At 40.0% G+C, this 25,999-nt stretch overlaps 1 protein-coding gene across 1 annotated transcript in view; it reads left to right on the top strand.

Annotated features, from left to right (window-relative positions):
- Nucleotides 1-25,511, top strand: part of sema3ab (sema domain, immunoglobulin domain (Ig), short basic domain, secreted, (semaphorin) 3Ab) — a 32,162-nt gene extending 6,651 nt beyond the window's left edge. Inside the window, exons 2-17 of the mRNA XM_083893324.1 lie at nucleotides 5,706-5,866; nucleotides 6,247-6,309; nucleotides 9,102-9,221; nucleotides 10,566-10,656; nucleotides 11,424-11,543; nucleotides 12,606-12,748; nucleotides 14,273-14,387; nucleotides 14,473-14,542; nucleotides 14,638-14,782; nucleotides 15,429-15,648; nucleotides 15,739-15,830; nucleotides 15,933-15,974; nucleotides 16,933-17,090; nucleotides 19,757-19,824; nucleotides 22,202-22,347; nucleotides 23,052-25,511. Coding sequence (XP_083749450.1) covers nucleotides 5,706-5,866; nucleotides 6,247-6,309; nucleotides 9,102-9,221; nucleotides 10,566-10,656; nucleotides 11,424-11,543; nucleotides 12,606-12,748; nucleotides 14,273-14,387; nucleotides 14,473-14,542; nucleotides 14,638-14,782; nucleotides 15,429-15,648; nucleotides 15,739-15,830; nucleotides 15,933-15,974; nucleotides 16,933-17,090; nucleotides 19,757-19,824; nucleotides 22,202-22,347; nucleotides 23,052-23,624 — 2,327 coding nt within the window. The 3' untranslated portion in view covers nucleotides 23,625-25,511. The remainder of the gene's footprint in view (nucleotides 1-5,705; nucleotides 5,867-6,246; nucleotides 6,310-9,101; nucleotides 9,222-10,565; nucleotides 10,657-11,423; nucleotides 11,544-12,605; nucleotides 12,749-14,272; nucleotides 14,388-14,472; nucleotides 14,543-14,637; nucleotides 14,783-15,428; nucleotides 15,649-15,738; nucleotides 15,831-15,932; nucleotides 15,975-16,932; nucleotides 17,091-19,756; nucleotides 19,825-22,201; nucleotides 22,348-23,051) is intronic.
- Nucleotides 25,512-25,999: the final 488 nt, after the last annotated feature.

Below are 25,999 nucleotides of genomic sequence, written 5' to 3'. Positions count from 1 at the left end.
TGTGAGTGAGTGGAAAAATAAATCCACTCAAGTTTGACTGAGGAATTGTTTTCTTTACAGTTGTGTCCATTATAAGAGATAGGGATTTCTTGAAATGTGATCGTGTTTGTGATGTCAGCAATGGGTAGATTCTTAATGGGAACACAATTGGATGATCACCAACCATTTAAAAAAAACAACTCGACTCAACTCATGTGTTTTACTTTTCTATGGGGATAACAACAATTATAATAATAATTATATATACATTTTATTTGTTGGCGCCTTTTTGACACTGAAGGTTCACCTTCCACACAAAAACACACCTGGTGCTTTATTTAGTACCTGCTTTGACGAGGTTGATACTGAGCTGATACTAAAATGTGATGTCGTCAGACTGTCAGCCACTGATTGGTCAGAGAGTGTCATCACTGGAAGAGTCATGAGCGCAATATACGACACAAGAGTTATATCAAACAATGTCTGACTGTAGATCAGTTAAAATGACTTCCTGAAAACGTGTCACTCTCCAACATTTAGCAAGGGCATTTCAAAAATCTCAATATTTAACAGAAGAGTCTGGTCTACTGAGCGCCAACAGTCGCCGTATTCACGAAGCTGTATTTCAGTTCAGTGACTGTGTCAGACGGTCTGTGCTCCAGTCATGCAGAAATGAGTGCGCAATTCTGTGAAGAAATCTTTTTAATGAACTGATTGTAATGATTATAAGTCAAAGCAGCTGTGCTGTGTAGTGTGTAGGTAGAACGCTTCTGAATCTGTACACAGATTACTTCTATCTGAAAAGACCTATTAAAAATGAAAATTAAGAATTACGTATAGCCTCTGTCTTTTCTTGGTGTAGGTAGACTCTGGTCATGGTTATGACTTAGTCTCAGTCAGTGTGGTCTTCACCACAACACAGGTGAAGAGACAGTGTAAGAGAAAGTTGGCAAAGAACACCTGGTAAAAAGTGACATTAACGGGATTCTTGACAAGATGACATCAACAATTGTAGGGGAAATGAGTGAAAAAAATGGGCTCGGGCAGCAGCTGCCACCTGTTCCAGGCCACACATGGACTCTTCCACCTGTTTCTCTCTGCCTGTGTGAAAGTGTCTGTATCTGTTGGATTCCAAATTTAGATCTGTGTGGCTCAATATCACAGCAGTGTTTTAACAGCATTATTAATATGAAACTTTGTCTTGGACCACACAATATATGTGATGTTTTTACAAGGGAGGGAAACAAGCTCGATACACACCTGTTATATATAACCAAAGGGGACACCAGTTCTAACATGTACGGGCCCTCTGTCCAGGCCTGGAAACATCCCGTTTCTTTCCAATAACACACATAACAACATGCTCCATAAAAACACAGTGTACACATGCACACACACACACGCCATACCCATAGAGTATATGTCTCTGGGTGATTAGCTTTTCATAACTAGCCTATGCAGTAGTCTCTGTTGAATGGCTTGTTGTCATGGACACTTCTTCCATAGGCAATCTTAAACAACCAAATGTGTGTGTGTGTGTGTGTGTGTGTCTAATTACGTTAAGATTAACATATACACATACAGGATATTCCCTATCTTCCAAGACTCACGTGTATCAGTTGTGTGTATAAATACCTTCCTAGCCGTTAAGTAGAGGGATAGAGGTTTTTTTTTTTTAATCTGTTTGTCTTGCAGGTATGTGGGCGGAGTTAATTAACAAACTGGGAGCACCTGTCTCCCTGTTGTGCTTATGACCTGGCAGTCACACTCTTCCACTCTTCACTTCCTGTCTGATCTTCAGCCCTCCAACACCGTGTTAATCCTTTAGTTGGCTTGGCTCAGACCTTTGTGTTAGTTATGTTCATATTAATTGACATTGTTTACTCTTTTGGTAAAACTGTGTGGCTCTTTTATTGTCATGGCATATAAGCTAAAAAATAAAGAAGAATACATTACATGTAAAGTTGGGGTCACTTAATGGTGGACCCCGCTCCACACCCAGACTCAGATGCCATCCTATTCGGACTCAAAACCATTTACATAAATCATTGATAACTGCAATGTTTTGATGGAGCATTTGTATTTTAACTGGCACAGCTTTTTTTAGCATTCAGGGCATTAGAGGTCCAAAAAATTCAGACCATGCGTCGTAAACGACCACATGACGACACTCAACCAATCATTTCAGTGAGTTGGAGCCACACTGGATTGTGACCAGTGTCTTACTTCATTACCAGCACTCTACCAGTTACACTTCTCTAAATCCATTATTTTCCTAAAAAAACACAACTTTTATTATGAAATGTTTGCAGGACTGACAGCAAGCATTATCAGCTGCAACTTCAAATTATTGTTTTAGTATACACTTAAACACATTTGCACATATTTAAATAAACAATATGCTGGATTTAACCACTTGAACAACTGTTATGAAAAGTTCCTAACCTTGTCTTAAGGTAATTTTCTCTATGTGGACTTCTGGGGATTTTTTGAATTGGCAACCTCTGATGTAGAGATTAACTCTCCATCTTTTATCGCTCTCTCTCTCCATCTCTGTCTTTCTCTCCCACACTCAAATGCACACTTGGTGCAGGTGAGAAAATGTCAGAGGTAGCAGGCGTGTGTTACTGTGCTGTCAGTGAAGGGCTTACAGTGGGTCCACTAATGTTTGATCTGGGTCACAGCTTTGGACAAGACAGAATACAATTTGACTGCTACTTTTCACGACCTTGAGCTTTCACAACTGCGGTTGTCACAACGGTGCAGCCAATGATGTCTAAATTAATTGAAATTCATTTTACCAAGTCTAACAATAATTAAGCTTTGCTTAACATCGTTTGACATTGCTTGAATTACACATAAAACAACTGTGGATTGTGTAGGTGAATTAAAATAATTTTGACTGGATTACGCGTATGCAATATGTCTTAACCAGCTTTTTGGTTTAGAAGGATTTCCTCCAAACTAAAAATCTCTTCGTGTGGAGTAGATCTGTTCTTAACAAGTTCAAAAATAGTTATAAATCCCTGTGGACTTATTAAATCAGGTTTATGTTCATGTTCTAAGAAGACTTTGGTGGTGGAACTCATGGAGCCTGAAGGGCTGGGTCACACATCCACATGAGTTTATTTATTTTATTTTATATTTAATCTCCTCCCATCAGCCACGCACAGGAAACTAACCCACTAATAACAATAAAGACAGGGTGTCAACCAAATGTACATTATTATTCTGTGTCTACAGAAATGTGAGGGAGGCACACAGTTTCTTTCAAGTGAACAACATACATGAAAATGATGACGTGTTTTTTTATTTTTTTATTAGGCCCAGAAGCTTCTGTCCTTATTCTTTCCCCATCCACAGCTGGCTGTTTTAAATTTGTCAAACATTTGCTTTTCATTTATTTCACCACATTTTGTATTTCACACTTTCTATTTATGGCTATGGTAACAGTCATGAACTCGAACAAACCAAGTACAACATATTTCAGTGATTTACTTGTTGGTAAAATTAATACAATTCTCAATTAAATAAATTAGTATTTCTGTCACAAGAATGTTTTTATTTAATGACTAACTGTGTAGACAGTGTAAATGTACGTTCAGTGTATATATGGGTATCTATATATGATATTTACTAATTCTGGATCAAATCCTCTCCCTCACTCAGCCCACTTATTTATTTCAAAATCAGGCATTGGGCAGAATAAGCTTCAGGAGAGAGGGTTTAGTTATCCTTTAAAAAGCTTGACGCTTGAAGACTCTTGTCTTAGTAATGTTTTAACTACTGTTCCTAAGGCAATGGGAATTCATAATAATAATTTTATGCACACATTAAAATTTAAAACTTTACAATTACAGAGTTTTTACATCAGTTTGGGCAACTTTCATATACTTTTTAATCTTAATGTTTATGAATGAGTATCGTACCATACCATGGCCCCTCCTCTCCACTGTTTCTTCTCTTCTCTTCTAAACTTGCTTTCTCTTTCTCTTGTCTTCTTACTTTTTTGGGTTCTGACACACTTCAGAGAGAGGGCCATTCTGCCTGCTAAAACATTCACAAGCTCTTGTTGTTATTTGCGCATTGACAAAGATTTAGAGAAAGAGAGGAGCAAAGAAACTCTCTCTCTTTCCAAAAACTCTCTGACCAAGTCATCATGTGATTAGACTTTGTGGGTGAGAACAAAATATGAGAAGGACAAAGTGTGTGTTTGTGTGTGTGTGTGTGTGTGTGTGTGTGTGTGTGTGTGTGTGTGTGTGTGTGCGTGCGTGTGTGTGTTGCTGCATGTTATTTAAGAAGTGTTGTCATATGTCAAATGATGTCAGAGTAGTAATGCCACCTTTAAAGGTCGTAAAAAGACTTGACAGACGGTTGCATCATTACATTGCAAAATATGAGCTTTAGCCCATAGTATAATGTCCCCAAACTGTAACTGTTGTATTTTAAAGCTGTTTCCAAGCACGTTTTAAGAAACTGTCACAAACCAATTCATAGTATTCATTATCAAATATATGCATAATATAACATTTCTAACTATTTTTTACTTTAATTTCTGTAACACCTTTTGAAGAGGTTAACCTGCCATGTCCAAGACATATATGTTTGATAAATGTTATTTTAAACATATAGACTTAAATGCTGGAAGAAAATTCTGCCAAATGTATTTTGTGACCTTCATAAAGTCTTCTGTGATTTAAATGTGAGTCCAATACATGGCATTTACAATAGATTTTTTGTATCACGTGTCATAATTAAACTCCTTGTATTTTTCTCCTTGTATCACATGGAGAAAAAAAACAGGCATATATATTGGTCCACTAAAATAGGCTGTTGGCACTACTTACAGACATTTGAATGTTGGCCCTTCTACTGCGCTGCTGAAATGACCTGCCTCAGTCCAGTCTGATCTTGGCAGCTGTTCTACACTACCTGTTTGTTGTATGGCTTGGTCATCGTGTACAATTTCCAGACCTGAGAGCAATTTGGGGAAGAGAAGATACCATCCATCCAACCATCTTCTACCGATTATCCAAGGTCGGGTCGCGGGGGTAGCAGCTTGAGCAGAGAAGCCCAGACTTCCCTCTCCACAGCCACTTCATCCAGCTCTTCCCGGGGAATCCCAAGGTGTTCCCAGGCCAACCGAGAAACAGAGTCTCTCCAGCGAGACCTGGGTCTTCCCCGGGGCCTCTTCCCAGTGGGACGTGCCCAGAAAACCTCACCAGGGATGCGTCCAGGAGACATCCTAACCAGGTGCCCGAGCCACCTCATCTGGCTTCTTTCAATGCAGAGGAGCAGCAGTTCTACTCTGAGCCTCTCCCTGATGACCGAGCTTCTCACCCTGTCTCTAAGGGAGAGCCCAGACACCCTAAGAGAGCACCATGAGAGGACCATGGTCTCGGATTTGGAGGTGCTGATTCTCATCCCAGCCGCATCACGCCAAATATTTTTCTCCTAACCAATTCCAAAGATACTCAGTACTAATATTACTTTAAGCCGTCTCTGCCAGCAAAAGTAGCGTTTATCAGTGTTGTTCATCTAACAACAAATTGATACCGTCTTGCTTTATGCACCTATTGAATGGGTCACCTTAATCATTATCAGAAATAACCCCCCCCCCCACACATCAATGTGATGGATTTTCCACAGCTTCCACGGTGTGATTTTCATGAAGTGACTATTAAATCAGGCTGATCACTGCTTTTCTTTCCATTGTTCCCCTGCAGACATGCTGGAGTCTAATAACCTTGTGACATTTGAAGGCCTGGTCAACAGTTCGTCTTACCATACCTTCCTGTTGGATGAGGAGAAAGGAAGACTTATAGTTGGAGCCAAGGACCACATCTTCTCTTTTAACCTGCTCAATATCAGCAAAGACTATGCACAGGTAAAAAATAATGGTTGATTTCCAGTCTGTCTGTTTGGTTTCATCCCTCATTGGCTGCGAGTCTGTTTGTGTTTCTGAGCATTCTCCATCTATGATGTCAGTCTGAGGTTCAAGTATCTTGGGACATTCTTTTTCTGTTTCTACAGAAAAGTGCGTCATGAATATTTCAAAGCAGGGCTGTCGCACACAATCACATGCTGTACCAGGCATGTTAGCTGCTTGCTGCACACCTGGATGAATAATAAAGTAAACTGATGGATTACAAATTGCACCGTGGCTCCCATATCAACAAATGTATGCACACAAGCTGTAGCTGTGTCAGCTAACTCTGTAACTGTAAATTTGATTCTAGATGTACAGAAAATGTGTCTGTGTTGCAGATTCCTTGGCCAGCTTCTCCCACCAGAAGGGATGAATGCAAGTGGGCAGGAAAAGATCTTGAGGTAAGCGTTAAAACCATCTGTCTTGCAAATGGGGGGTTAACATCTTGTCCCCTGCTCCAACAGAGTAGGTGTGTGTATCTTTTCCATATAGAAGATGCCTCTACATGTAAAACCATACAATTCAGAGAAGATGATGGTAATAATATACAATATGATACACTTGTATTTGATACAGTACAATAGAATGCACATATTTGTGAAATGTAACCATTCATTGTCAATTAAAGTAAGAATTAGCCAAATATACCACTACTTACCTAATAACAGATATTTCATAAAAGACCTGATATTCATGTATGTGTATATATCCACTCTAGAGTGAAAAAAGGGGTGAAGAAGCAACAGTAGCTTCATTAAACTGAATCATGGCATTATAGTTCATAGTTAATTTATAAATACAGTGGTCTACTTATTAGAGTATATATTTGACTTTATACACTTAATTGTTTTCTTCTTTCTCTGTTGCGGACAATGCAACATTCAGCAGGTCATTCTTTGCACTCATCACAATAGGATCACACTGGACATATCCACTCCCCATGTACACTCCTGATCAAAATTTTAGCAACATTCCCACTAGCCTCTGGGTCAAAGTCATAAATATATATATATATACGTATATATATATATATATATATATATATATATATACACATGTATGTATATATATATATATATATATATATATATATATATATATACATATATATTAAAGTTGTGTTTTTCATCACCCATGTAAAAGACAGACAATGAAAAAAAAAATGTTTTTCTTAAATTCATGGGGCTATTAGGGACTACTGAATGTACTTAAACTAAAAGGGAACATGTTTTTTTATTTTCATTCTTTTTGGTCATATAAGTCACCATTTCTATGATGTACTGTATATCCTCGTCACTTACTGAAAAGTAGACTATTTCATAGATCTCAATTGAATCACTACATCACATCTCTCCATATCTTAGCAAGTGCTTGTGTGGTTGACACTGTGTAAACACACTGAAAGGCTGTCTCTTTTCTTTAAAAGCTGTTTTTATGGATTCTATCTTCAGTAGTGCCTACGGGCTAAAATATAAAACCATGGCAATATGTATGCATTAGTTCAGTGCCTGGGCATTGGCCAGTATAGGGCATGCTCTCTTGCTCTTCTGTATGGCTAAATTGAAGTCCTTTGTGTGTTTTCTGTAAACATTGTGGGACTGCATTAATGCAGTTCCTGGAGGGCCAGTCATTCTTTCAGGCAGTTGGTGGAGAGTGAGAATTAAAGGGACTTGTAGAGAGATAGGGAGTAAATCTTCTGATGCCATGTCAGAAAAGGAAGGAGTGAGATATGTGTTGAAGGTTTCAATTCAATTCAATTCAATTCAATTCAATTCAATGTTATTTGTATCGTGCCAAATCACAACATACATTTTTTCAAGGCTAACCCAACAATTCACACAATGAGCAAGCACTAGGCATCAGTGAAGAAATCCCTGACAGAACCAGACTCAAAGATGTGTTGCCGTGTGTCAACACACAATGGATCAGGTACCACAGACAAAAGGAATAGGTGTAGGGTTGAGCTGATACGATATTCATGAGCAATACTGGTCAGATAATGATCAACATCACTTAATTTGATATTGTAAAAATAAAATCATAAAAAAGACAATGTAAAACCCCTTATTATCATGAAATGCTTTACTGAACACAAATGTGTGCCACCAATGTCATGTAACCCACATGTAAGAAATAAATACACGTCTGCCACACAGCAGTCATCATATGAGCTATTTGGAAGTATTTTACAATAAAAGAAAGGGAAAATAGCAAAACATATGATCATACTCATATGGTATTAACTACTAACATCAGTATTCTGGTTCTTCCATATGAACCTTGTCATTGTGGACATTTTCAGTATCATTCTGTGGACATTGCCTAGAGTGTTAAAGTAAGATGATTACTGCATTTTTTTGAAGATTCAGTTGCAGCCCTACTTTGAATATCTGAATATCTATACACTGCTTGGTTCAAAAAAAGTATGAACAATTTGATCACACACAAAAACACACACAAATAATGTATCATAGCATAATGTAGTTTTCTTGAAGTTCTGCAACAAACGAGGCCTATTGGAGCAGTAAAACACAAATAACTTTGCTACCAATTCACAAAAATCTAATAATTGTGTTAGTCGGACAAAAACTGGATGCAAAATAATGCTAGCTCGATTGACAGCCACACTGATACACCCAGATAATGCTGCTGCGAGCTGCGTCAAATTACTTCCATGTGTGTACGTTTCACAGGTCCCGTCCCTGGGTTTGGACTCTGAAATAAAAGTAAACGCTGATACACAACAGACATTTAGTTTATGCTCTGTGAGCTTAAAGAATTACACACTTTGAAGTCAATGGATTGAAGAAAGACAGAGATTGGTGCTAGACATGGTACCCATAGCCATATCACAACCTAATGTAGCACAGGCATCCACACTTTATTCAATAAATTGATTTCCAGCTATAGTGCTTATAGACTGGGGCAAGTACAGTAGCCCAGATAAATGTCATAGTCGAGCTGCATCGCTCAACTCAACAGTGCATGGAAACGTACTTGTTGGTATGAGGCCATACCCTTTATTTACAGCACTGTAACAATGTTTGCAATTATCTTTAATACTCACATAAATACCAGGAAAAATAGCTGCTTAAATGACAATAGATGCTTAAACACAACATTTACAACATTTAAAATGGTAAGTGTAAATTTCTCATGCCGATTCATATGTTCTCTGTCTCTGCTTCATCAGAGGGAGTGCTCAAATTTCATCAAGGTGCTGCAACCATTCAATCAGACCCACATTTACGCGTGTGGAACAGGAGCTTTCCACCCGGTCTGTTCTTACCTGGAGGTGGGCAAGAAACCAGAGGTACGGTCACAGCTTTGTTACTCCCTCTACTTAATGCCATTATGACATCTTTTACATTAAAAAAAGGTTATGTTTTATCCATTATGTGTCTGTTTATGAGCAGCATAACTCAAGGACTCCAAGAGGGAATCTGTGCAACCTGCACTGTTTTCATGGGGGTTGACATGACCCAATTTATCTTATTTTATCTTTTCTTAACCTTGCAAAATGGGGGGTGATTGGGATGCCGAGCAGCCTTGGCAGAGGTCTCTGTTCTGCAAGTGCTTTCTCTGGTTAAAAATTGAACTAAGTTCAAGCCTGTAAACATAGTTGAAACCATGTCTAATTGGGTGTGACGTGTCCTAATAAATGATTTGCTAAACATAAAAAAAATCATTTCATTCAGCAAATTGCAATGGAAAATTAAACACAGGCTTTCATAATCTGGAGGTTTTCCAATTAATCACTTGAATATGAAACCAATGTGTGTGTAAGTGTGTTCATTTTTAAAGTATGCGTAAAGCATTACATTTCATTGTCTGGAATTAAAAATATTAAAGGGCACACCTATGTTCCTATGTAAAATGTTCCGACACAAGCACAAGTATTTCATAAATTGCAAATACATGCCCGAGGGCTAATTCCAAGTACATGCAACATGGATATAATAATGTGATATAATGGAGCTCCAGGGTGTGGGGCGTGAGGTAGCGGTTTTGTCCCTTTTTTCCCTGCTGTGGAACTCCAGGGTGTGGGGCAGGAGGTGGTGGTAGTTGTCCTCGCTCTGGGGCTCCAGGTCGGCGGGTAGGTGGTGGTCAGTGTCCCTGCTGTGGAGCTCCATGGCTTTCGGAACATAGGGATTTCGGAGCATTTCCTTTTTTATTAGACTGTTATTTACAGGCAATTAGAGGCAGGAAATATCTCTGGGGGAAGCTACTTACTTACTCACTGTATATATAGATCAAAACATAGAAACACAATCCATCTCATGGCTTGATGCGTGTTGAGGTCAACAAGTCATAAGTGAGTGATGATGAGATTTATTCATTTCATTCCATATCCTTCTCTGTGACACCATGTGTTGATGGGAGCATGATTGTAAACATCTGCTGTGTTCTCACAAACTCACTCACACTGTTCCCTGTGCCTTTTGCATATGCTGGTATGTAACCAGTAATTTGATTTTATTTGTTGCCATTCTTCCTGATGTGCTTGTTAAAACAGCTTCTGGTCATCATTTGATTGATTCATTCTAACAGTATTTACATGTTGTTTCAAATGTAATTTTGTGTCAGAAAGTCACAAAATCTTCTCACAATGTAAATGTCTTGATTGCAAAATGGTTTTCCCATTCTTCACATACAGGACAGTGTGTTCAGACTGGAGCCTCATGTAGAAAATGGTCGGGGGAAGAGTCCATATGATCCCAAGCTGCTGACTGCATCCATGCTAATTGGTGAGTCTATGATCAGAAGCACCACTCTGTGCGCAAGGTCACATAAAAACCTGAAGGTCAGGAAAACACCCTTTGCTTTGCTCTTTGAATTCAGCTGACATCTATTGTAAGGTATACATTAAATGTGAATAACAGCACAGGGCAACCCAGTCAGTCATTACCAGATAAATCTGCTCTGTAGTTTGTATTTACACACTGGGAACCCCCTCATTGACAGCGCTTTAAACTCTATTTCAATCTGGATGCATCTTTTTTAAAGTGCCGGGTGTGCGCTGCAGATAAGGCTTTGTTGTTTTCTCCACACTAAGTTTTCATTTTCTGCCAAATAAAGCAGGGACCATGTGAACATGGCTTTCCTTTTCACCCCAATCATCACCAGTCACATTGTGTTATATCCCACCATTTACCCTCACAGATGGTTATTTTCTAGCCCATCTCCCCTGATCTTTTTCCCCTACTCCCACCAGTATTATTATGTACGCCCCCATATCACACCCAAGTCCCATCCCTCCTCGTCTGTCTATCCAGCCATTCATTCTTCCCTCGCCTTTCCCTCTCAGCCCTGCCCACTGTGGTAATGGCAATTTCACACTCCTGATGTTCCTCACATCTGTCACAGCATGTGATCTCTCAGGAGTCAATGTCCACCTGCACCACTAAGCCCCTGAACAATACAACTCTAGACTGTGACACCCACCTCACTTTCCACAGACTGTTTTCCCATCTTGTTTTACTATGCTTACACTGTTAATTCCTTATATTCTCAGATGGGGAACTGTATGCTGGAACGTCAGCCGACTTCATGGGACGGGACTTTGCCATTTTCCGCACTCTCGGCAAGCATCATCCAATCAGGACAGAGCAGCATGACTCTCGGTGGCTAAATGGTAAAAACATCAGAGATGTTAAAATTGCCCTCACAGTCTCACTTTTGTTTTCAAAGTACTTTGGACATTGGATCCTCATGGAGAGCTGCACAGAGAGCTCTACTAAGAGTTTTCTTATTTGCAATCTATCCATAATCTGCCACTGAACAGAAAAAATAAGCTGGAACACATATTATGCAGATGACACTCAGCTGTACTTGTGTATATGCCAAAAACAGTAAACTCTGCAACTAAACACCCTGCAGCACTTTCTAGGACTCAAATCTTTGAATATTATGCTTTGTATAACACCTGACCAAAACATCCACACGACTACATTTTTAGTAGAAAACAGCATTTTCAGAAACAAGTTACCTTCGTTTCTGAGTCAAGAAACTGTTACAAGATGTAATTTTATTTTATGTATTATCAAACAAACACAGAGGAAGTAGTGTTCTCCAACATATTTGCAATTTCTAGCCACTGGGGCATCATAGGCAGGCTAGGGGAATTCATCTTAATATAACAAACAAACCAAACAAAGTGTCAAGAACTTGGGCGAGGCAGGACAAAGGACTCAAATGCAGAACTCAGAACACGTTTCAATCAATAATCAGAGTTTATTACCAGACAAAGGTTCGGTACACGGGAGGTCAATCAGATCGTACAGAGGTACAAAAATGTGAGGCAGAAAGGCAAGGTCAAAATACAGATACACGACTATGACTGTGACTATGAAATATAACGCTGGACCGCGAGCAAAGAACTACAACGAACTGGCAACGAGACAAGACACGAATATAAACATTACTTGATTGGGGGGCAGACAGAAACCTAAAACAGAGACGGGGTGAGCGATCACAAAAATAAAACAGGAAGGTAAAACAAAACAAGACACTTAACTGACATAACAGATCATGACAGAAAGTGACATTTTCATGCCATGTGACCTATAAATTAATACCAGGTTAATTTGCTTTGTGTTTTCAATGCTTATCTTCCTATTATTTTGTAAATGCGTCTACTGTGCTAAAATGAAAACCTTTCTCTTCATTTCATTTATTTCTGAATTTGTCTCTGCAGATCCCAGGTTTGTGGGCATTCACCAGATTCCTGAGAGCGACAACCCAGAAGACGACAAAATCTACTTATTCTTCAGAGAGAATGCCATGGATGGAGAGCATGCTGGGAAGGCCACTCATGCTCGCATCGGACAGATATGCAAAGTATATACACACACATACACATACTAGTTCTCACAAAGGAACATACTCACTAAAGCAGACAGACAATGATACACACTCGCTGCCACATTATGTGAATAGTGTCTGCATCTGAGTGGCTTTGATAATGGCAGCTTTCAGGCACTGCTATCTGTGATAATTTTTAGCCTAGAGAAGAGTGGGCTTTGTTGTACTCAGTACAATCACCCCTGATGACAGAAACCTGACAGAAGTTTTAAATGTCACTGGTACCCGAGAGTGAAAGATTCTGTCAATGGCACTGCGATCCTAATGCCAGGCTTTGGCACCGAATGGGGTCTGCTACAGCCTGCAGCTCCCGGGGATATATGCTAAATCACTGTCCATGTTTCCCTCTTCCACAACCATTTCTAACTTGCTGAGCCCAAATCTGCCAAACCCACTGCAGACCAGTGAATGAACCTCAGCCTTCCACTTACGTAGCTAATGTATCTTGCGCCTTAAAAACAGACCCATTACCCAGAATGTCAAGAATCTGCTGTCCTCATCACAAGACAAGCCATCTATTATGTAGGATGTGGTATTAATTTGGGTCTGCACCATTTGAGACACATTATAATTTGCTGCCATAAATCAACACCAAGTGGGATATTTTTTTATGAGCCTGCGTTTTGCACGTCTGTGTTTGTGTGTTGAGGTCTGGAAGACAAACATGACACTGTGAGGCACAGACAAATCATACCACGTCTATACCATGATACACTAGAGTCTTCATTGTTCAAAAAGACCCTTATGAATTTCAGGGGGGTTGCATCTTAAAAAAGTGTATATGGATATTTAGTAGATGGACAGGCTTTTTAATTAAGATTATTCATGTACTTACATGCAGTGTCTTTTGTGCACACAAATGCATTATGTTCTTTATTGTGCACAAAGAAGCTGTGATGCAGATGCATGGCAGTGTAACATGTCCACATCACACTGAGTGGAAATGTTGCAATTGTTTTGAGTGCAGTGAGAGCTTTCAGTGCATCTTCTGATACCAGAGGCAAAGAAGTAGGTCAAATTGGTCTTTATCCACTCTGAATGAGTTTTGAGGGGCTTTTTTCTCCCCACACAACTAACAGTTGAAGACAGAACAGCTGGGGTGAGGAAAAAGTGGTACTGTAATCTATTGGCTTTGTTTTTTTTGTTTTTTTAATACAGTGAAGCTGCAGAATCTTCAGGCATCTTAGCAGCTCCTGGGTTTTGGTTGTTTAATAATTATTAATATTTATAGTTATTAACTGTTATTTTATGATATATTTTAACAGGGACAATGCATGTTAAAAAACATTGCTGCAAACGCACCAGAATTTGCAAATAGTCCTGGACAGATGGTCATCCTTAATAATATATTAAATTGGAAAAATAAGTTTAACGGTCATTTGCTACATGTGAACAGCCTCTCTGTGTAATTTTGACCAGTATTGAAACTGAGCTACTGTATATATTTTGTATTTATACCAATTGAACTCCCTTGCTGAATGCCTGTATCCTCTTCAACAGAATGACTTAGGAGGCCATAGGAGTCTGGTGAATAAGTGGACAACCTTCTTGAAAGCTCGACTCATTTGCTCTGTGCCTGGTAGTAATGGAATCGACACCCACTTTGATGAACTGCGTAAGTGATTGCTTCAGCACCTTAAAGATGAAATGTTCTCTGTGAAGAACATTTGTGTAATGTGCCATGTCTTTGGGTGTTTCAGAGGATGTTTTTCTCATGAGCACAAAGGATCCCAAGAGCCCAATCATCTATGCAGCTTTTACCACTTCCAGGTAAATGGGTGACATTGAAACATAATTGCTGATTGTATTATCTGTATTTTGCACGAGGGCTTCATTTTTTGTTATTCACTCCTTTTTCCCTTCAGCAACGTTTTCAAAGGTTCAGCTGTATGTATGTACAGCATGACTGACATCAGGAGAGTGTTTCTGGGTCCTTACGCTCACAGAGATGGACCTAACTATCAGTGGGTTCCCTTCCAGGGACGTGTTCCCTACCCACGGCCTGGAACAGTGAGTAGTATGGTCTTAACCTTTCTCCAGTGTTAATTAATGCCTTCATTATTCTCTGTGTTTACACAGTGTAGTTTCCCATCTCCGCTAGTCAACATGACAATGTGTCCTTGGGCAAGACACTTAAACTCATAGTGTGGGAGATGACACAAGGTCTTCAGGCAATATGTATGCGTTAAAAGTAAAAAATTGCTCGGATTTGACCAAACACTGGTGGCCTGGGTGAACCCTGCTCAATCTGCCAGCGGTTTCAGTTTCGCTCTGGCATGGACTGTTTTGGCCAACTACAGGATTGGCCACAAAAAAAAGGTAACCAATCACAAACAGGTTTTTCCCCCCTGGCATGATTGGCAGAGACACAACATCTAGCAGCTTTTCCATAGCTTTTATAACCCAACGAAGAGCAGCTGTCTTTTGATTGAACTGTTGCTTCCATTTTAATTGACTTGTCCCATGGTAATAGTACTAGTACTGCGTTACTAGGTAGCCAATTCTCCTAGAAATCTACAACAGGCACATTTGTTGACATGTTTTTCGTCGCTCTACATACATTATCAGGATCATTGGTGTGAATGTGGGATGTACTGGGATTTTGAGAACTTTTCTTTGTGTTTTAGTGTAAATGATAAAAATATAATCTCCACAGTGTCCAAGCAAGACTTTTGGAGGTTTTGATACAACTAAGGACCTTCCAGATGAAGTTGTAACCTTTGCCAGAAGCCATCCAGCCATGTTCAACCCTGTCTACCCCATAAACAATCGACCGATCATCGTCAAAACAGACGTTGACTATCAGTTCACCCAGATAGTGGTGGACAAAGTAGAAGCAGAAGATGGCCAATATGATGTCATGTTCATAGGCACAGGTATGCACACATTCAGCCATTCTGTGAACTGTAATAATGCTGATGAGTGTACACCATAGAGTTGATATTAACTCTTCCATTGTGTGCTAGACATGGGGACTGTTCTGAAAGTGGTGTCCGTCCCCAGAGGCTCCTGGCATGATGTGGAAGAAGTCCTATTGGAAGAAATGACTGTCTTTAGAGTAAGCTTTTCCCTCATGACATGTTTAATTCAACGTGCCAGACTCAAGGATGGCTGTATGATCATTAAATTAGACTAATTAGTCACGTTTTATTTGCTACAGGAGCCAACAGCCATTACAGCCATGGAACTTTCAGCTAAGCAGGTATTGGTCACGGTTCTAATTACTCATGTTATCAATACATTAAAGTGTAAAATAATGAGTGACAGCTCAAATGAGACTGCAGAATGCAACAACCCCAAATGCATTAAGGAATACAACCAGAAAGAAACTCTATTTCACAACTACCTTTTCATCACTCATCTTTATTGGTGGAGCCACTATACTTTATTTGCATAATAAAGTCCTGAAAATGTGAATAGCATGTTTATAAAGGCTGCCATAGAGACATGAAGCCTTTGTATATGAAGTGCTTTTAAAAATTGTATTTAAAGGCAAGTATACACTACACTAAGTATACTTAAATGCAGTATATTACATTACATGTCATTTACCAGACACTTTTATCCAAAGCGACTTACAATTGAATACAACCAGCCAGGGGTGGAGTAGAACTTGATGTCTTCTGCACACAGGAGTACCGATCTTAACCACTGAACTACTCCACCCCCCAAAATGGCATACATTCAATGTCTAGTAACAAACCATCGTACATTCTACGCACTGGAGGGGTAAATCATATCTAAGTTGGTATGTAAGCGTCTAAATAGTCTGGTGTAGTAGAGTCAAACCTGGAAATATGACATGATGACGATTTCAAATGTTAAACCTGTGTCCCAGAGAGTGAACAGTTTCCCACATTTGTGACACACCTTGCTTCAGGCCCTGAAAGAAAAAAAAAAAAACCTTTGGTTTTATGTTTTAAATGCTGTGTGCACAAATATCTCAATTGTTGCCTTTTCAGACCAACACTTAGCACATTAACTAACACTGTAGGGATAGATCAAGTTAGTCGGTTAATATCTGGTAGCAGGGCTCTGGAACACCTGTAATAAGATGGTCTTCCCACATTCCTGAATTTTATTTTTGCTTCACCAGCTAACTTAACTTACACTGAAAGACATTAAACCCCTATTATCTTTCTCTTTTCTTACCTGCACAGCAACAACTGTACCTGGGCTCAGACATTGGTGTTTCCCAGATGCCTTTGCATCGGTGTGAGGTTTATGGGAAGGCCTGTGCTGAATGCTGCCTGGCAAGAGACCCTTACTGTGCATGGGATGGCACCATGTGCTCCAGATACTTTCCCATGGCCAAGAGGTACTCAATACATGCTGTCCTGCTATTGTGTTTTATAAGCAGCTTAACACCTTGTTCTGTATGAATATAGTCAGACACACTGAATTACGATACTGTATTATCTTCCTTTTATTGTGTGGTTTATTTATTCCTTTTGATGAATTATATTTTACTGTATCCTTACTGTACTTTAAAGAGGCTATAAGTCAAATATAGTGACCCATACCATTTACGACACTCCCTGTTTAAAAACATTGTAATGCATGAGTGTCAAGGTTTCAGGAAACACAGGTACACGGAGCTGCACTTATATTTGCCGTTGGAGTGTGTTCATGTACAGACATAACTGCCCCACAGTAGTTTATTTTCTATAAACATTGAACCTGTTTGGGTGTAGTGGTTAGCACTTTTGCCTTTGCGGGTTGGAACAAGGGCCTTTCTGAATGGAACTTCCATGTTCTCCCGTGTGTGCACAAGTTTTTTCCGGGTTCTCCGGTTTCCTCCCACAGTCCAAAAACATGCAATACGGGGATAAGGTAAATTGGACAATCTAAAGGATATAGTGGTAGAAAGTCGATGGATGGATAGATGGACCTATTTGGTAAATGTGTGCCAGTAAGAGGTGGAGAAAGTGTCTGCTCCAAGCAGCAGCAGCAATCACATAATGACAGGAGCCGACAAGGCAATAATTATAGACTGTAAGAAAATTATATACGTTAAATGTCCATTGAAAATAATAGAGAATTTCCTATTGTCCACATCAGCATATCTGATTTAAACTGTCTACATTTTAACATAGATCCTTGTTTGAACCTTGACCCCATTTTTGAGAGGGGAAGTAAGGCCTTTACATTTGTTTATATTTAATTTGACCCTTAGATGCAGTTAGCGTTTTAGTTTTTTAGTTTTTGAGTTACCCTGCTGGCACCCTGGGTGTTTAAATTCCCATTAGCTGCGTTATTGGGTGGCACACCAGACACCAAACCAGAAATGAAAATGCACATGGGAATTTAAATCGTCAGTGAAGTGTGAAGCCAGAGTTTCAATCTGATATGTTTTCTTAATCTCTGACGGCACATTATAGTCATTTTATGATTTCATGCTGCTTTTCAATTATACCGTTCTAGCATTACTTGGCTTTTCCATTAGGGATTGTACCTGTTCTGCCGAGGTTCCAAGTGAGCTGAGCCAATACTATAAGAGAGTGTCGTCACTGGAAGAGTCATGAGCACGGCATCCGAAGTCCACTCGAGTAAAGCCGAATAGTGCTAGAACTGTAAAATGGAAAAGCACCATTAATGTACTAAACTTTTGCATTTCTTACCTTAAGGCATGTGCAAGGCTTAAAGCATCACACATCACATTACAGTAGCCAGTTGAACAGATAATTTAGCACATCTGATGTGATCAGGTACAGACACTTACTTGTGCTTTCATAAGATTTACAGTCAAGCAGATGCACAGGTCTGCTGTAGATTTAAACATGTACAACATGTATTCTTCTTGTTAAAGAACTATTTTTGTTTAAGCTATACACTGAGGCCAAACTAGATTATGTGGAAGGGGTTTCATTTCAGATGTGCAGTTAGACTGTGATTCAGTGCTGGAGCTGGAGCTGCAGCCCACTTATACATAGTGCAAGCTTTGTATGTTTGCCAAAATCTAGCCGCAGGCATTGGGTCATATTTCTCCCAGAAAGCTAGAAATATAACCTCATTTGTTTACTGTAAATGAGAATTCATGTTAGAAATGTCTGGAGGCTGCCTGGGTGAACCAGGGGTGAGGTAGGTGTTGGAGGTCTGTTAGCTGTGTGGTTGTAGTGGACTGATCTGGTGATGTGTTCATGTTTCTTGTGTGTGTGTGTGTGTGTGTGTGTGTGTGTGTGTGTGTGTGTGTGTGTGTGTGTGTGTGTGTGTGTGTGTGTGTGTGTGTGTGTGTGTGTGTGTGTGTGGAGCCTCCCACTCTCACAGCAGCTCCACGGTGCTTATTGATTTGAATGTTAGCTGCAGAGTATCTTATTCTTGCTCTTTGTTTTACTCTATAGTCTGACATTGAAAAATAAGGCAACCACAGGAAACTCTTATCTCCGATTACAAGCACATAGAACAATGTGAAGGTACCGGTTTGCTTTGGAGTCTCCACAGTTTCTGCAGTGACTGTTTATAGAAAATATCCTGAGGGGTTTTTGTTGGAAACCGTTTGTGAAACTCCATCTCCTTTGCATCTGCAACCCAGAAGAATGACAGACTGAAGTGATTGATTAGATTTCAATTCCATTCTCTTATACACACCCTGTAATTAGAGCTTTTCTTAAACACTAAGTGGCTGCCCATAGTTTACTGCTTGGGTTATCTATTTGAATTGGCCCAAACAGTGGCTGCACATCCACACCACAGTTTAAATAACCCGTCAACCCCCCCCCCCCCACACACACACACACACACATAGAGGACCACTACTACTACTACTACAACTACTACTGGCCCAATCCTAACCTTAACCCTAACCATGCATGTCTCCACCTTTAAATGTAATAATTTATGTTGTGGAGACTTGCTTTTTGTCCCACAATGTGACTGTGTAAACAGATTTAGGTCTGCACATCATGAGTAATACCTGGAACACATGCACACACATGCACATACATCTGATAAGTCATGACAGTGTTTGTATTTCTGTTTCTGTAGGAGAACGAGGAGACAAGATATCAGGAACGGAGACCCACTCACACAATGCTCTGACCTGCAACACCATGGTACAGAAAAAAAACAAAATCTGATTGACTGCCCATGTTGTTTTTTTCATGTATATTTTGTTTGTCAACGGGTAGTGCAATTATAAAATAACACATCAACATTTTAGGGGACGCTTTCACACCTGTAGTTTGATTGCTTTGGTCTGCACCAGTCAGAAAAATCTTACAATGTAGCAAAAAAAACGTGGGTACGGTTTGCTTTCACATATGCATAGTTCTAAACCAGGGGTGTCAAACTCATTTTCACTGAGGGCAACATCAGCATAATGGTTACCCTCAAAGGGCCAGATGTAGCCGTCATACAGAATAAATGTAACCAAATATAGTGTAAAATAAAGGTTACTACTCTGTAACATAAATCATTTTCTGTATTGCTATACTATGATACACTGCAATCTAGTGGCGGTGCCGTCACTTTGCGGGTAACACAATCACCATGCATTGTGGGAAATGTAGTTTATGGTCAACATACTCCTGAAAACAGCATAGACCTATTTTAACACAGATTTTTAAGACCAATTAATCACTCACGGGCCACATAAAATGATGTGGCGGGCCACATCTGGCCCCCGGGCCTTGAGTTTGACACGTGTTCTAAACGAACCAAAACAGACCGCAAAGACCACCGGCACCGGAACCGGACAAGCGATTAGTCCGATTTCCACCGGACGTGTCACCGCCGCGCAACGTTAAGCGCCACTGTCATCGGAGCTGATCGTTGCCACTCTAATCAATGTGAGCATTTCCACAGGGCACGTTGTGGCTTCTTGTGTGAATACGGCTGGCTCACAAGGCACTGATGGCAGCGCTGTGCAGCCATAACACGCCCGGTGGGGATTGTAGCTGGGCAGAGAACGGCACAAAGCCGGGGTTATCCTGTATCTCATACCCATAATGCATTAAACTAGATTGTTTTGTCCCATTTGGTTTGGTTGCTTTCACACCAGAGGAACCATACCACCAAATGCTGTAGGGTGAATCAAATGTGTTTGGTCCCTTGGTTCGGTTTGTTTGCATAGGTGTGAATGTTATCTCTGTACTTTGGTGCGCACCAAATCAACTGGTCCGAGACCTGCCTGAAGGAGTGGTCTCGGACCGCTTTATCCGCCCTACTTTGGTTTGGTTCCTTTGGTGTGAAAGCAACCAAACCAAATCGGACGAAAAGGTCTAGTTTAATGCATTATGGGTATGAGATGAGATACGGGATTACCCCAAATTTCCACCGGGCGTGTTAGTGGCGCGGAATGTCGTTTTGCGACTTCCTCTGCCCGGCGTCAATCCCCACCGCTGCACGTTACGGCAGCACATCGTTGCCATGAGCGCTGCCTTGCGAGGCAGCAGTATTCACACAGGAAGCCGCGACACGCCCAGTGGAAATGCTCACATTGATTTAGAGTGGCAGCGATCAGTTCCGTGGCGCTGACGTACCTGGTGGAAATCCGGGGTTAGTCTGGTTCCGGTGACGATAGTCTTCGCAGTCTATTTTGATTCATTTAGAACTATGCATGTGAAAGCCAACTGTACCCACGTCTGTTTGCTACATTGTAACATTTTTCTGACTGGTGCAGACCAAAGCAATCGAACTATAGGTGTGAAAGCACCCTAAGTCATATCCCATGAACCTGTGAAAGATCTTAAAGCACCTATATATGTTATATATTACCACAAAGGCTAAATATATTGAGATAAAATGTTTAAGCCACATCTTTCAGCAATGAGATATCAGATTTTTTTAGCGACATAACAAAATTAGTGTTTTGTTTCTTGCATTTACAATCGTTTCAAAGAAGCTGACAACCAGAATCCTGCTGAGTGTGTATGGTGTGTGGTGTCTCTGTGTGTTTTATGTGTTTCTGGTGGTGATGATTGGTGTTGTTGGTCCGTGTGGAGATTATAATTAACATGGTCAGAATTCCTCCAGGCCTCCTCCCTGTCGCCAGTCCCTTACTCCACTGCCCTGTTTATGGGCTCAGTCCAAAAACAGTCATCTAACTGTGGTCCAATACAACATCATTATTTCTAAATTGCACATTTAATTATACATTTATTTCCCTTAATTTGAAAAGTAGAGCTAATCTGGGGTCAATATCCATTGAAAGTTTAGCTGGAGGAGTTTAAACCCATGAAAATGTTCTTATGTGTTGCTTTTGATTGTACATTTTTGTAAAAAATCCCAGACCTCCAGTGAAATGTGAATTGTTGGATTCACCACAGTACATAAGCGAGTGAATATTATAAATTAGAGACAGAAATGTGGATTCTACACAAAACCTAGATTTTAGTTGCAGCACATTGCCTTTATTGATTGACAGACTGACTGTGGTAGTAGCTACATATTCTTAAACAATCTTATGTGACTAATTTGTAATTTTTCCAGATGAACTCAGTGGGCGGACAACTCTCCAGGATAAAACCGTGTATGGTGTGGAGAACAGCAGCACTTTTCTGGAATGCAGTCCTAAGTCTCAGAGAGCCATGACGTACTGGCAGTATCAGCGTTCCACTGATGTCCGTAAACAAGAGGTCGGTTCTACCTCAACAAACGCATTAACTACTATATTTTTTAAATGAAAATTACTTGGATACAGTCTGTCTGCATATATAATGGAGTTATATAAAGTAGATGTTCCTTTATTATTTACTCAGCTGTCAGCTTACGAGTGGTGTCAGATTGACTAATTCATTCATGCTGAACTGACCAAAACCATTTGCTTGTATTTCACAGTGAGCTCATGACATACCTGACACTTGTTCAATATTAAGGCATAATCATTAACATAAACATATCTTAAAATTATAAATTACATCAATGATAAGTTATTCAGTTGATTGAAGAAATGTTAAGTTCAACTTGAAAAATTAAAATACATCATATTATGCCCATATATCCATTTGTGCATACTATGATTTTTCTTTTTTTCCATATTTGTCAAACTGCACAGCAACCTAGTCAAAAGTTGCTGTTGTGTTTCTGTGTTTTAATGTTGTGTTTCAGTTGAGGTTGTGTTTTCCTATTTGTGTTGGTGATTTGCACTTCAGATATTTAATATCATAGTTGACTTACTTGGGATACATTGTTATAATTAAATCAGAGCTGATAAGGTTTTTGGGGAACATGATATCAGGAAAAACGGAAGAAGCTTATTTTGAAATAGTTAATCTAATTTTATTTTCTGTCTTTATCCGTCCGTCAAAGTTTTCCTCACTTCAATATAATCTCTTCATAGATCCAGTCAGAGGAGCGTTTCATCCGCACAGAGCAGGGCCTGCTAATCCGCACGCTGACCAAAAGGGATTCAGGCATCTATCTGTGCCAGGCGGTGGAGCACGGCTTCATGCAAACACTTTTGAAGGTAACTTTAGAGGTCATCAACACTGAGCGCCTCGAGGAATTACTGCATCACGACGAAGAGGCCACGGCTGCTACTGCTGCTGCTGTGCCCAACCTGGAGTTTTCCTCCCCTCGAGACTCTCCAAACCACAAGCTATGGTACAGAGACTTCCTGTCTTTGGTGAATCACCCGACTCTGAACACCGTAGACGATTTCTGCGAGCAAGTGTGGAAAAGGGAGCGGAAGCACAGAAGGCAGAAAGCTCACCTGGTGCAGCAAGGACAAATACACCACCATCAGCAGCAACGGCAACAGCAACAACAACAGCAGCAGCAGCAGCAGAAGGTTCTGCTGAACCCTCACACGCACGCTCACGGGCTGGCAGCCAAGTGGAGACACCTGCAGGAGAGGCAAAAGGGCCGCAACCGCAGGACCCATGAACTGGAGAGGGCCCCCCGCAGCGTCTGACCTATATAAACATTACATTTTAACACCCAGAAACATGAAACCACACCCAGTTCTCATTCTCTAACTCAGTTTTTCTTCCTCATACTATACTGACTTCTTCCACAAAGACTGGATGGGAAAAAAACTGTAAAATGGGGTTATACCTCGCTGATGTGCTGGCTTTGCGTGGGCAGCCATGTTTATGGTATGGCCTTTGCAGGGAACTGCGAGGAAACAGGATGTTACTGCATATCACAGCAGAGCATATTATCTCAGCTGCAGAAGGACAGTGTCCAACCAGCACAAGAACTGGGTATATAACTGTAAATCCACCCTGTAGCCATGACTGAGGTGGCTGTGTCAATGGCATTGTCTCATGGCATGCTAGTTAGGTGTTTTTTTTCAGCGTGAAACTAAATCAATACCTAAAAATACCTGATTATTGCTTTTTTCTACTACTCAAATATGAATAAAATGGAAAGGGAATGTTTCTAGAGTGGAATTAAAGATCGGTGAAAGCACAAGATGGGATATTTGGTAATTTAGCAACCAATCAGTCAATTTGATAGCTACAATTGCCCGAGTGCTGCAAGAAATGGAACAGTCACCATTTGTTTGATGAATATTATGTAGCTAAATTGTGCTGTATTCTGTGACATCTCCTCAAACTAAAGGGAATGGTTTGCAATTGCCATGTGTCTTTACATTGTTTCTCCCAAGTCCTTTCTGAAATCATCTGTAAACAGAGAGATTTTCAACAAGTCTTACGTAAGCTCCATTGAACAAGGATGGTTTTGTGCTTCTTCTTTTTTCCATCAGATTCCTTCTCTTCAGATATGGACTGAGAGGCTTTTACAGAGATGTGGGCACAAAAAAAAGAAAAACGATTTCTCTGCTCTGTACACACTTTGTCTCCACTACATGTGAATTTATTATTATACAATTATGTACATTGTGAAAATATTGTGTTTCTTTTTTTTTTATTATTTGTGATTCTCTGGCAATGTATGATTTGATTTGCAGGACCAATCACTTTAAATAACTGTATTATCCGAAATACGTCAATAGACTGGGAAGTTTTATATATATATATATATATATATATATATGTTGGTCAATATTTCATGCAATATGAAATGCACTGAGCAATAATCATGTTTCCATACTATATTTTCCCTACATTGACTCATATCCATATTCCTTACAGGCTTACTGTACATACCATAAAACCATACAAAAATACTTTTTCTGGATATAAAAATCCACTATTATACGACACACACCCACACACAAAACTAGAATGTAGCTGTGAAAATTGTGTAAATAGAAAATGTCTAATGTGATGACACTGTGTACTAGTGCATGTGAATAAGATTGTATTGTCCCTGTTTTGCTATAGCTCTACTAGTCTGAAGTTGTCATTGTTATCCTGTTATTTCTTAACGTGTTTCAACATGTTAGCCATTTCAGAGATGTAAATATAACTATGAATTGTCATTGTACTCTAAAGTCCATCATTTCTCAATCCCCTATGTGTATCAAGAAAGATAAACACAAGATTAAAACAGGATCTCCCTGTGGCTGTCAACATCCGCGGACCAATTAACGATGACGGGGAACAGTGCCAGTGCACCGTTGCAACACATCAGTTTGACACATGAGCTCATCTCGTGAGCGTCTGCAAGCTTTGGAGGAAAGATATGAGAAACAGCTGGAGCTGGAAGAAGAAGACAAGTGGAAGACCAGCGCTGTTAGACTCTCAGAGGAGATGAGCGAATGATAAGATCATTATTAAGAGAGAGAAAAAACAATAAAAAAAAAACAGGGTGTCTCAAACGCGTCTGTCTTGGATGTGAGGAAATGAAGTGCTGCTGCTGCTGCCACTGCTGCTGCTTTTTCGGCATAATGATGGTCATGATTATGATGGTGATGTATTCTACTGAACTAATAAATGTGGCTTTCATTAAATCTTTGTCTTGCTGCTCTGCTATAAGGAAAATGAAAGGAAAAAAAGTTCAGTTTAGCAAAGAGACTAGGGGGGGAAACTATAATAAAGTCATATACTACTTAGCGACAACAAAAGTTGCGGACTGCAGCTTTAAATGAGGCTGTTATATAGTATAACTCCTCTTTTTGTATGTAACTTTATTAGTATGATACATCTTTCGACTGAAAACAAACTTTCGGGTGGGGGACAAGAAGCATATTAATCAATAAATTGTCCGTGCCAGTTCAAGGGCTAGGACTACGGCTGAGCAAGCCACCTAATCCCCCTATGGAGGGGCCCCCATTCAACATCCTTATAGTGCCAGTCCCAGGCCCGGATAAATGGGACAGTTCGGACACACAGTGGCATAACGGCTAGCACTGTTGCCCCACAGCAAAAAGACCCTGGT

Source organism: Microchirus variegatus, assembly GCF_963457635.1.
Source record: "Microchirus variegatus genome assembly, chromosome: 8".
NCBI lineage: Eukaryota > Metazoa > Chordata > Actinopteri > Pleuronectiformes > Soleidae > Microchirus > Microchirus variegatus.
This window is presented reverse-complemented; position numbering and strand designations above follow the sequence as displayed.